Consider the following 12,522-nt stretch of genomic DNA (forward strand, 5'->3'; position numbering starts at 1 on the left):
CAGGAGCTTGGATAATTCAAGGTTGATTTAATGATTCAAGCCATTCTTAAGTGATTCTCATTTTGCTCAGCCTTCACACCTCAGAGTAATTTAGAGCAAAGCAGAGGAGCTGCCTCATATAGAAATGAAATGAAACATTAATAGGGCTGCAATGAATACCCAGAAATATGATACAAAGAATCTGGTTGTGTTGAGAGTAGAGTTCCCAACAGATCCAAGATGCTGGACCTGATCCAAAACAGACCTGTGGAGGACCTACCAAACCCAATGTGTATAAATTGTTTTTTGAAAAATGAGAGACTCATTGAAAAATGAGAACTGAGATTCACTCAGAACTTATATTACCAAGAATAGATAGACAAAATGCGTTTGACCCAAACAGACTCCAGAGAACAGCAACACTGGCAGCAGCAGCATTGTACTCTATTGATCAGTAAGCCACCGCTGTTAAAAACGGCAGCAGTTTAATAATGATAATGTCTTTATTCAAAAAAAAAAAAGTCCAAAAATCATTTGTCTATATGCATCAAAGACTAATTTATAGAAATTCTCAAAGTCATATTTTGAGTCAATTGGGTGAAAGGTAGATAGAAGATAATCATTTTTTAACAAAGTTTATATCTGTGAATTAAATTTCTAAAAAAAAAATCAGTCAGTCATTTCATATACATTTTCAATATACTGTAGCTTACTGGCTTTGCTATGATTTTTTTTTTTGTCCTGCACACGTTATCAGAGCTGAGGGTGAATACTAATACTTATTCTGAAATTTGATATATTTGCACACAGACTCAATTACACAGACAGTTTTAACCCAGTCCAACTGAGTTTAGGGACCAGGTCAGGGTTGTGAGGCACTAAGTGAAAATCTGAAGACCTGTAATTGAGAGAAATGCTGTAAAAAGATAAAAAAAAATCATCTAAGACAGGGAGAGAGCAAGAGCGAAGTAATTCACATTCACCACGACAATGCTGGTGGTTTGGTGTGACTTTGTAGGATTGATCCTCTTTATTTGGTCACCTTATAAAAAGTTATTTCAGTTAATATTATCCAATGAAGTTCATCCTTTGATACTGAAAACAGCGGGTATTATGACTTGTGACTGCCAGCAGCATCTACTGCAGAGTTTGTAATTCGTAGTAACACAGCAGTAATCCTACAATATATGGATTTGCCTCCAATGCTTGCTTTGTTAAATGCTTTGTTAAATTCTGTTTGATCTGCCCATTTAAGTGTGTGTACTAGTGTGTGTGTAGTAGCTTCATGCTTACTATGATTTTGTTGATTTGGTTAGGATGAAAAAGGGGTGGTTGTGTATATAAAAATAAAAGAGGGGGAGGGGTATGGTATTTTTCTCCCTGTGATGATCACCCCTTTGTCTCATGTCCTTGTAGCGGAGTGTGGAGGTCACATAACTGGAGCAGTGTCTGGACGGATTCTGTCTCCAGGATATCCTGCTCCATATGACAACAACCTCCACTGTACCTGGACTATAGAGGCTGATACAGGCAAGACTATCAGGTAATTATGAAGCAGTTGGATATACACTGAATCAACTGTGAGTATGATAGTGGCCTGCAGGTATTTGGAGGTTTTTGTTTTGTTTTTTTTTACTTTACATTAAAGGAAACTAGCCATTATTAATGTGATACTAATAATAATAACAATAACAACAACAATAATAATAAAGAGGAGGATGAGAAGAAGACCTTTTTTTACTCTGGATGAGATTTTTGGGGGAAGGAATAATAATGGCATTACATAGAATGGTTCCCTTGTAACAGCAGCCCTCACATGTACTGTAGAAGTAAAAGCTCACAAGAATGTTTGGTAATGATATATCCACCAGTTGTAGATGAATATTCACTGTCAAAGCCACCGCTGAGTTGGAGAGCACATCACATTAGTCATTATGCCAACTGTAAAATATGCCAGCCTTTTGGCTACAACATTCCTTCGTGTGTGTGTGTGTGTGTGTGTGTGTGTGTGTGTGTGTGTGTGTGTGTGTGTGTGTGATATCTGTCTGTTGTCAGCTCTGCTTCATTTGATTTTATGGTTGGCAACTGCTAAATAAAGCACAATTGTTATTTCCAACATATTACTTTATGTTGGATCTCTGATCTCCACTTTAATTTCTGATTTCCCAGCCTTCACTTCATTGTCTTTGACACGGAGGTCGGCCACGATATCCTGCGAGTTTGGGATGGGCCATCCGGACCATCAGACGGGGGGATACTGTTGAAGGAGTGGTCTGGCCCAGCCTTACCTGAAGATATCCACTCGACTTTCAACATACTCACACTGCAGTTTGACTCTGATTATTTCATCAGCAAGCAAGGATTTTCGATACAGTTCTCCAGTAAGTAGCCTTATCTCTAAATCAAAATCATTAATGTTTTGTTCAGATGGTAGGGGAAGCTCAGAAAGACTGAAGCAACTCAAAAATATGCCTTGATTATAATAAATCACTGATTTAGGTGGCCTGCTCCACTCTATGCCCCACATCCATTTATGAAGAAAAACCAATTACTGAATTAGCAATTAAATTAGCTAATTAACAAACTCATCACACATATAGTTTCTTAGTTATTATGTAAAGCCAATTTAAATTGGCTATGAGATTATTTATCTGGAAATAATGCTGCATTTAACAGGATTTCTGAAAAACCTTTAGCCAAAGAAACAATGAGAAATTGAATATCTCACCCTGGGACCTCAGCTTTTGGGTCGTATCCCACAGTTTAGAAGCGAGCAGATGTAGTAACAAAACTTGGTGCTGAGTCCTCTCAGATTAGGTAGTTATTTAACAGCAGCACAGCATTTCTTTTAGACACAGTTATTTTATCAAATGGATTAACAGTAATGATAATAATAAAGACCATTTTGTCGGTAAATCAGAAATTCTTTATTTATCCCCAAAGGGAAAGGTAAAAGTAAAAGGGGTTCTCATTTATTTTAGTGACTTTGAACTTCTTAAATGAACAACTGTAAATCTCAAAACTGTCTTTTTTTATTTACATCAAACTCTTCATTAAATGAGGTTTCAAAGAACACAAACTTTAATTTATTTAACCTGGCAAATAACTGTGGCCTTTAGGGGTGGTGCTTGTCCTTGCTGTTTGAGTTACTGGACCCAAGAATGTGCAAAGTGCATCGTCCTGTGAGAATCATTGGCTGGAATCGTGGTAATCTTTTGAAGCAGCAAAATCAATCAGAGGCACACTGAGGTAGAAAAGTTAAGAACCGGGAGAACAGACAGCAAGAACATCTTACCTTTACAGCTGCTTGCTCACATTAGAGCATCAACACACAAACACATACATAAATACACAAACACTATTCTTGCACAAGCACATGCAGCACATCTCTACTTACTCTGTGGTAAATGTACCTGCAAAACACAGAAACAGTCAGAACCTTTTTCAAGGAGATTCATATTTACAGTCATAAATATTTACATCCAGTGCTTTCTGTGTCCCACTCTCTCTCACACATTTATTCTCGCCCATTCTCCACATATTTAAAACAAAAAATATTTGCACTCACTAACATGCTAATCAGGGCACTGTTTTCCAATTACTATGGTAATGACTCCTTATGTTTACCTCTATGTTGATTACTAAAGCAAAGGTAGTGCTATTTACCACCACACCCATTCATTTTAAGCAAGCTTTGTGGATTTTTTGAACAAGTGATTTTCAAGGGTGATGGTACTACAGATATCTGCAACAAATGTTTTTTTTTTCATTTTTTATTCTCTCTTTCCTCTCTGACTTGATGGAATAAATACTGTTTTGTACAGGATAGATATGATAAACATGATGTTATAATACTGTTTGGCTGTACAGCAGCTGTGGGAATATTGAATGAAATGAATTAATGAAATGGGTAATTTATATTTTCAGTGTAGATTGTAATTCATAAGGCCAGTCTCTGTGCACTCATGTTACACTATTATTTTGGCCAGGGCTCTGGCCACGATCTGACCTATAATTTTCACTGAATCGGAAGCTTCATGACTAATTGTTGAGTCTACTGTATAATGAGGATTCCAGCAGCAGCAAATGCTCAGTTTTTCTCCAACCTTTTTGGCTTGTGATCCATCGTCATTATCTATGGGTCACAAGAAAAAAATTTAGAGACACTTTTCTGCTTTCTTGTCCTGTTAATTGTCTCTCAGCCACTTTGATTTATCGTGTGATCCCTTGAGATTTCCTTACCACAGATATTTAAGAGAGATCTGGATACAGCATTAGAGGCAGGGCTCTGTCCACTGTATGAAAGTTGTTTAGTGAAAAAAAATTTTGACAGCTGTAAAATTACCAAGACCTTCCACAGAGCTCTCACACTGTGGGGCCCGTATGTGCATCAGAGACTGGCTGAATGGCTAACTTCTATTTTAACTCTCTGCTCACTTGAAAGGGGACAAAAATAGTTTAATGATGCTCTTCTTCTACACTTTCCAAAGGTTATTGGACATAATTGATCGGATTATGATAGTGAGATGGGTCGTTGGATTGTGACTCTAAGAAAATGTTTCCACCTTTTCACAACGAAAAGTATTTTTGGGCCAGTGTGCATCACGAGATGTTGTAGTTACACACTTTGCTACAGCTTGGTCCTGACCCCTGGGCTGGGAACCACTGGTGCACAGTAGATGACAGAGAGAAATACATTTCATTCTGTTTTGTACTCAGCATTTCGAACCAAACACCATAAATCACGCACCTTCCTGAAATCAATGGAATCTGCCAAAACTAAAACTATAATATTGAGCTGATGGAAGTACTACAGTACATTTAAACACAACTGAAATCCACCAGAAACTCCATGCACCGATGAGAATTGTAATGAATCCTTTGTAAGTACAACAGCCTGAAAGAGGAAGCCAGATTATAGCAACAAGCCAAGTTTGACTGAATCTAGAGCGACAATCCATTTAGTTACTAACTGGTCAAGTTGAGTCAGTTGAGTTTGCACATGTATATCCACCTGTCCCTTAATACATTGTGGTAGCATGTCAGTATATTAATAGTACATGTATGTCTTGGTAAGCTAGTATTATGGGGTTTGTGTGTGTCTCAGTGCCTCACAGCATGGCAATATCTGTCTGTTTTTGCCTATTTCACACACTTCCAGCCACTACAGCGACGACCTGCAATGACCCGGGCATCCCTGTAAACGGTTCTCGATATGGGGACAGTAAGGAACCTGGTGACAGTATGACATTCCAGTGTGATCCAGGCTATCAACTGCAAGGCCTGGACACCATAACATGTGTACGCATGGAGAACAGATTCTACTGGCAACCGGACCCTCCAACATGTATAGGTAGGTTTATTTCACTCTGTGGTTTGGTTACTATCAGACATTAATGAGCTGGGAGACTGAAAGTCATACAGCACACTTTGAAATGAGAAATATGAAAATTACACTAGATGTTAAGTTTCCTATACCAACAATCCAACATCCAAAAATGAAAGCTGAATGCAAAACCTGTGAAGGCGGAGTGATTCCAAAGTTGCATCTTTAAGTCTGATACAGTCTCAAACATGACAGCTCGGGTCCCTTAGGTCCTTGTGTGTTGTTGTGCCACATCTGACACACTTCTCTGGAGGCAAATTAACTGATGCTTGTGGTGAGGTAATCGCTAATCCCAGGTGATGCTGCTGCGTGGAACGTCAGATGGTTTTTCTTACTGGAGGCATGCTCTTAAAGATCAAGGAGAAGGTGAACAGGTGCTCAAGAAGATGTGGCTGAGATAAGCATTGAGCACAGTTGCTCAAAGGAAAATTCAACACAAAACACCAAAATCAAAAAGGGTGAAGGGTGGAAATAAGTGAGGTCAGATTTGTTGTGCTGAACTCTTTAAAAAAACAGAACTTGTTGCCTCTTTTTGCTGATATCACCACCATCAGGCCACCTACTGCTTATATCCCAGTGAGCTTCCACATCCCATTCCACACCTCATTTACACTATTCCCCTGCAGTTTCTTTTCTCATTCCTTTGTTTTCCTTAATACCTCCTTCTGACACAATTGACTCACTCACTTATGGGAGGGAGTAACTTCTACCATTGAAACTTGTGTTCTGAGTCAGAAAATGCAGGAATAGCAGAGTCAGTCCCAAAGAAGGTATAAACTGTGTTGCAGCAAGAGCCCTTCAGTGTCCTCACTGTGCAAACCTACAAATCTCAGCGTGTTAGCACAAAACTAGCCTGCAGCACATCCACGGATTTCTGTGACCAGCTGTTTATGGGCTGCTGCTGAACTTCACACCTTTATGGTCAAAACTGTATTCTTTTTTTCCCAGATGAAATGCTGGGCCCTGATCAATTTTGCCTTGCACATGAAATATCATGTCAGAATATATGGGTGAGGAAAATCACCAGATATTACCATGATTATCCTGGACTGCTGGATTTTTAATTATGCAAGGACCAGGATGAGGTATGACATCAGACAAAGCTGACTGTGGGATGCAAACAGTGTGAGCAAGCTGGTAAAAATCTCTGCAGCGAGTATCAGGACTAGCTACAGACATTTGCCCTTCTGTTAGATGCCGAAGCCTCACTTTATGTCGCCTTCCCCTTCTCTTTATCAGCCAGCACTATCAGGGAGTCCTCCAGCATGGTTGCAGAGACTAGTAGTTTGCCTTGTAACCATGCCTGCGAAAGACATTATGTTTTGTTCCTGATATTGCCTCTGCCGCTTTGCCAGTGACCTCACGTTTCAGATAAAGTGTAGGGCTTTAAATCTCCCTCAGTTTTGGCTTTGTCTCTTTCGCTTAGCCTGCACGCACTTCCCTCCTCTGCACTTTTACCTCAGGTGGTGAATCTCTGGGTGTTCAAAAGCTCCTAAGATTAAACCTACATTATACACAATAGTCTAATGTGTAAGTGAGTCTGTCTGTGAGTGATTTGCAGCTGTTAATGCTTTTGTTTACCTCTATTTCACTGTTGATAATCCATTCACACCCACCTGCCACCCCCAAGACGCCTCTCTATGTTTCAGATTCTTCTTTCACATCACCAAATTGCTGCTTGAATGCATCTATCTGTCTCTCTTGCCAATTTCTCTTTCCTGCTCTCTGGCTTGTTGTGGGATAAAAGGACCACTAGGGGTGATTCTCTCTGTTAACTACCCCCAGACTTGCACTCTCTAACTGAATCTCACGGTCTCTCTCTGTCTCTGTTTTGCTCTTGCACCCTCTCCACAGGTAGCTGGAAAGGGTAAAAGAGCAATATCAGTGGTCCATCAAGAGTAATTTTCTCTCTCTCTCTCTCTCTCTCTCTCCAAACCAACCCCTGCCATACTTCCCATCACCAACTAACTCTCTTCCGCTCTACATGCCTATGGGGGTAATATGAGTGGTCAATCAGGGGTGATTCTTTTTCCAGATTACACTAAGCCTGATGCTGTGTAATCATCTTTCTCTCTCTCTCTCTGCCTCCCTCTCTCCCACTGTTTGTCTGTCTCCAGCGACATGTGGGGGTAATGTCAGCGGTCCTTCTGGAGTGATCCTGTCTCCTAACTATCCCCAGCCTTACCCCCCTGGCAAAGAATGTGACTGGAGAATTAGAGTTAACCCTGATTTTGTCATTGCTCTCATCTTCAAAAGGTAGGCAAACCTAAATTTGAAACATGGCTTTGTATGTGAGTGTACACAACCACTGTCATTCTTAAGCTTTAAACCAAGAGCTTTCTGTGCATGTAGAAACATTCTTCCTCTAAGCTGTTATTTCTGACATTTTCATTGAAGGGGCTGAAGGAACCCCCACCAAACTTCCCCCCTTCAACACACACACACACACACACACACACTTTAAAGTGCTCAGGATAAGGCTGCACATTTGCACTCAGACTTGAAAACATAATGTGGTGATGTCATAATTTTGTCATAATTAAAGGAGGCTACTGTATGCTGTAGAAAACAAAAACAGTGCCGGTCATGGAGGTGAATTGTTTTCTGTGACAATCCCAAGTTATTGACTCCTTGTTGTTCAGTAATTGCCGTCTGATTACTATTTAACTTTTTGTCAGAAAAAGTATTACTAGCAGATCATAAATAACACCACAAGAAAGCTGTGGCAATATGGCTACAAGAAACACACGTAGGACGAGTGAAAATCTTTCTGATGGTATTAATTTTTTAAAAGGTTTATCCGGTTACCTGAGAAAACATTAAAAATTACAAACTTAAGGAATGAGGGGATGGACTAAGATCCCCAAAGCATTATTTAAAATGTGTTTTTCTTCTGGTTCAAATTTAATAATGTATTACTCTCCATGGACTTTGTTCATGAGTTTAGTTTGAGTTTATTTTTAAAATGAATATTACCTTATTCAAAAAGGTGTACTTGATGTACATGATGTTTGGTTTTCTTTTTTGGGTCTATGGACAGTGAGTTTGCAAGCTTGTGTCTGAATGCACTTGATTGACTTGAAAAAGGTAATTTGTAGGCAGAAAACAAAGTAGAATCTACAAAACTAAGCTTACAGATAAACTTCTGTTTTCAAATACACCTTTTTAAATGATATAACATTCCATAGTTTTTAAATACAGACTTTGCATGACCCACTGTGGCCCACACAGACTGAATAATAAGTCTGTTTTACAGTCACGGATCGAGTAGAGATCATTTTTGGTTGTACTGTAGTAATCAGTGCATGCATCCTTGAAGATGAATGTATTTGTTCAGGAACTTTTTGAACACTATGTGTTGGTACATACACTATTTCGGCCTTGATGTGGACAGTAGGATTCCTGAGTAACTGAAAGAGATTTCTTACCATTTCCATTTTTTGTTTTTTGGTAATAGAGCAGTGTTTATTTGCATTTCAAGTCCTGATTGTGCCTGAGTGGTGAATATTTTACAAGTCACAGTGGTTACAGGCTTAATACTGAAGCAATAGTGAAGACTGGAGTTTCAACATGTACCAACGGAGATAAAAGCAAAGCGGACTTTCTCCAGATTGCCAAAGGAGAAAAAATGACCCAATTTTGGTTCCATGTTTTTCAGCTGGAGAGATAATTTCCATCTGTTGTAAAAGTGAGACTGTTTTTGTTTCACTTTCAATTAAGCAGTATTGGTTGTTTTGTGAATGTTGTATGTCAATTCTTTGTCATTATTTGCCAAATTTGAACCTATTTGTATTTGATAAGCACAGCTGAAATGGACTTTTGTTGGTCCAAAAACTAATGACTCAGTCTTTCGATCAGTCTTTAAATCAAATCAGAGTTCAATTCATGTTCCTCCAATGAAGACAGAACTCTTTTTGTGTTATCATGTAATCTAGGCCTATCTTTAAAAGTACTGTCTACTTACTACTCACAGTCAGTGAAAATGCTGCATTTTCTCATAATGGGAGTACTGGCTGTTTTCTGGTGACATATTTCAAAATGTACAATAAATCAAAAAAAGATAAATCAGTTGTGGGAAAATTAAGGACCTTAAAAAGTAATCATAATCGCAATTAATCGCAATTTTATGAGGTATTAAATTTTATTGGTATTTAAGCTTTGACTCCAAAAAGTATCCATGAATATTTATTCTCCTCCTCGTGACTATTGCAAACAGCGATGTGTCGGTGGCGTACTCGGAGCTAGATCGCCTCGGGGTCGTGCGCGTACAGGAGCGACGTCGCTTGACAGTGAATGTTCTGGCGCCCAAACAGAGAAGAAAACAAAAATGGGGAAGTGCAAGTTCTCTGACTGCTGGCTCGAGATGCCCAAATTTAAATATTGGATAGAGCCGGTCGAAAATAACAACCGGGAGCCCTATTGCACACTTTGCAAGAAAAAACCATAAGCGTAGCATCGATGGGCATAAATGCAATTAAGTCCCATATGCAAGGTACGAGCCACAAGACTGCTGTTGGCCGCAGACAGCAGCAGCTGTCGATAACATCTTTCTGTGGTCCACCAGCAACACGACCACCAAGTAATGTGACAGCTGAGCTGGTCAACACAGCTACGACCGCGACCTCTGCATCATCGTCTGATAAGGGTGGCAACGCTGCGTGCGGAGGTTATCTGGTGTCTCAACACAGCGGTGAATCGCCACTCATTGAACTCAAATGAAGACATTTCTGATTTTTAAAGTCGATTCACACATTGCCACGACATTCACCTGTGGCAATGACAAAACTGGATACGGCATGAGATTCGGGTTAGCACCATACTTTAAGCAGCAGCTTGTTGACAGCTTCAACAAAACTGGTCGGGCTGTTACTTGGGTTCAATTCAATTTCAATTCAGTTTTATTTAAAGTGCCAATTCATAACAGAGTTATCTCAAGACACTTTACAGGTGTGTAAACAACACATTCAAAAAAAAGAAGAGCGACAGAGAGGGTTGTTACTTGTTGTGACCTGAAGGGAATGTCAATAAATCTGCCTTTAGTCTAATTTATTCTTTTGAGCTTTATTCCTTCTCAGCTTACCTCGTTTCTGTTAAACTGCAAACTGCAACTGTTAAAGATGTGTTGCTAACAACAGCTTAAAGTGGCGATGAGGTCTAAAATTTTTTTTGAAAGCTTTTTTTTTTTTTTGAAGTCTTAATAAGGTATTGAATTACCGCAGGATTCCTGCTGATACCCTGTTATTACTTTTGAAAGACCAACATATAAAATGGTTTAGTAGTTTAATAATAGTTTTACATAACTATTCAAATTGACCCGAACAGTATCTGTGTGATATAAACATGTGGGGGGTGGTTGCAAATATGTAAGATGAGCCATTTTCATGTTATATTTTGATTACACTAATTAAGGCAAGCAGAAGTTTCATACTGAAAAAATACTTGTAACTATTTTTTGCATTTCTGCACAGGGAGATCTTGATGTTCTTTTTAGTTGCTTTTAGCATGCAGACCCAGAATGTATTCCTAATGCAAAAGGTATTAGCACGGATCATTTTAATGCTTTGTCAGTACAAAAGGGGCTTACGTACAGTTAAGCCCATTCTGCACCAGATAAAAACACAGGGCTTAAACTTGAACACTTTTTTGGACTTTGATGATTACGTCCATTTTTTTTTTAAGCTCAACATGAATAAATATTGTTGTGAGCCAAATGCCACAAACACCTCTTTTGTCCAAACTCACAAATTCAAATTCAGTTTTAGTCAATTAGAGGGAAAGATTAGAAAAAATAGGGAAACATGACAGAAGAGTCTTATAAATACAACAGACTAATTTAGCGTTTTTGGATTTCAATAATGACAGCATTTTTATTGCTACTGTAGGTTTAGGCTGCTGGATAAAGAACTGAGAACATACAAAATGTACAATGCAATATACATGCTGAGGATATGCAGATTAAAAACGGATCACGACATGCGCCCTCACGATGAGACAACAGCATGATTTTTGTAAAATATCAGTTAAATTAAAGTGTTTATCCAGACCTGTCTTAGATTCATGTTGAAGAAGAAAAACAAGAGCAAAAGTTTTCATTATTAATGCAGTAAACACATCCAGAAAAAGTGTCAAACATGTCAAAATGAAAGTAAGACGATTAAAAGAGAGTGCAAACTAATTGGCAGTCATTAACTGAAGCAGTATTTGAACTTAACACATCACTGGATTAATTGTTTGTAAAAATTGAACACACACACGCACACACACAATGCAATCATTCTCACTTAATTCTAAAACTCAAGTTTTTCTGTTTTTTTGTTTGTTTGTTTGTTTGTTTGTTTGTTTTTTATTTTTCTTCTCAGTTTCAACATGGAGCCAAGTTATGACTTCCTGCACATCTACGAGGGTGAAGACTCTAATGGACCGTTACTAGCAAGTCTCCAAGGCAACCAAGCCCCAGAGCGAATAGAGAGCAGCGGTAACAGTCTTTTCCTGGCATTCAGATCCGATGCCTCACTAGGCATGTCTGGGTTCGCCATCGAATATAGAGGTAATTAAACCCCAAGACTTTTCCTTACTGTGCATTTTCCAGCCAGGTCGGACTTAAGATGGAATTCTTCTTAGATGCTTGTGGATTCTGATAAATTTGATAAGATCACAAAATTTGTGAATGCGAATGAACTCATGCATAATCCCGCTGCTGAACCACACCTGTGAGCTCTCTGACTGCATAATGAATCTGGTCTTAGTCTTTGTAAACCAGTTGCTGAAGAAACGCAGATTGCAGTTAATGACAATCACACCGCGCATTTGCGCAGCTCCATTTTCTTTGTTAATCTGGCCCTGTATTTGGTAAATACCTGGCATGCTAAAATAAAAATCAATTAAATGAAATTTTATGTTTATGAAATACAATGGCTAAAAAGTCAATACAGGAGTTTTTTCTGTGCAGACTGAATCATATTTTAAGCTGCCTACTCTTTTAATTTCACCCGTACTGTACATAAGAAGTGTTTTTCAGTTGAAGGCACATGCTGTTCCATGTCAGCCCATGAGTTGTCACAGATTATGAGTCATCCTCTTTTTTACAGATGTTACTTGAGTGTGGGTGATTTACCAGCTACTCAGTGTGGAACAGATGATTAGTTGATCTGCTGACT

The 12,522-nt window shown here is 38.8% G+C and overlaps 1 protein-coding gene across 1 annotated transcript in view; it reads left to right on the top strand.

Moving 5' to 3' along the window:
• Positions 1 to 12,522, top strand: part of LOC124064464 (CUB and sushi domain-containing protein 1-like) — a 358,243-nt gene that overhangs the window by 260,079 nt on the left and 85,642 nt on the right. Inside the window, exons 28-32 of the mRNA XM_046398956.1 lie at positions 1,396 to 1,522; positions 2,149 to 2,360; positions 5,141 to 5,332; positions 7,483 to 7,621; positions 11,725 to 11,912. Of these exons, the coding sequence (XP_046254912.1) occupies positions 1,396 to 1,522; positions 2,149 to 2,360; positions 5,141 to 5,332; positions 7,483 to 7,621; positions 11,725 to 11,912 (858 nt within the window). The remainder of the gene's footprint in view (positions 1 to 1,395; positions 1,523 to 2,148; positions 2,361 to 5,140; positions 5,333 to 7,482; positions 7,622 to 11,724; positions 11,913 to 12,522) is intronic.

Source organism: Scatophagus argus, chromosome 1 (assembly GCF_020382885.2).
Source record: "Scatophagus argus isolate fScaArg1 chromosome 1, fScaArg1.pri, whole genome shotgun sequence".
NCBI classification, from domain to species: Eukaryota; Metazoa; Chordata; class Actinopteri; family Scatophagidae; genus Scatophagus; species Scatophagus argus.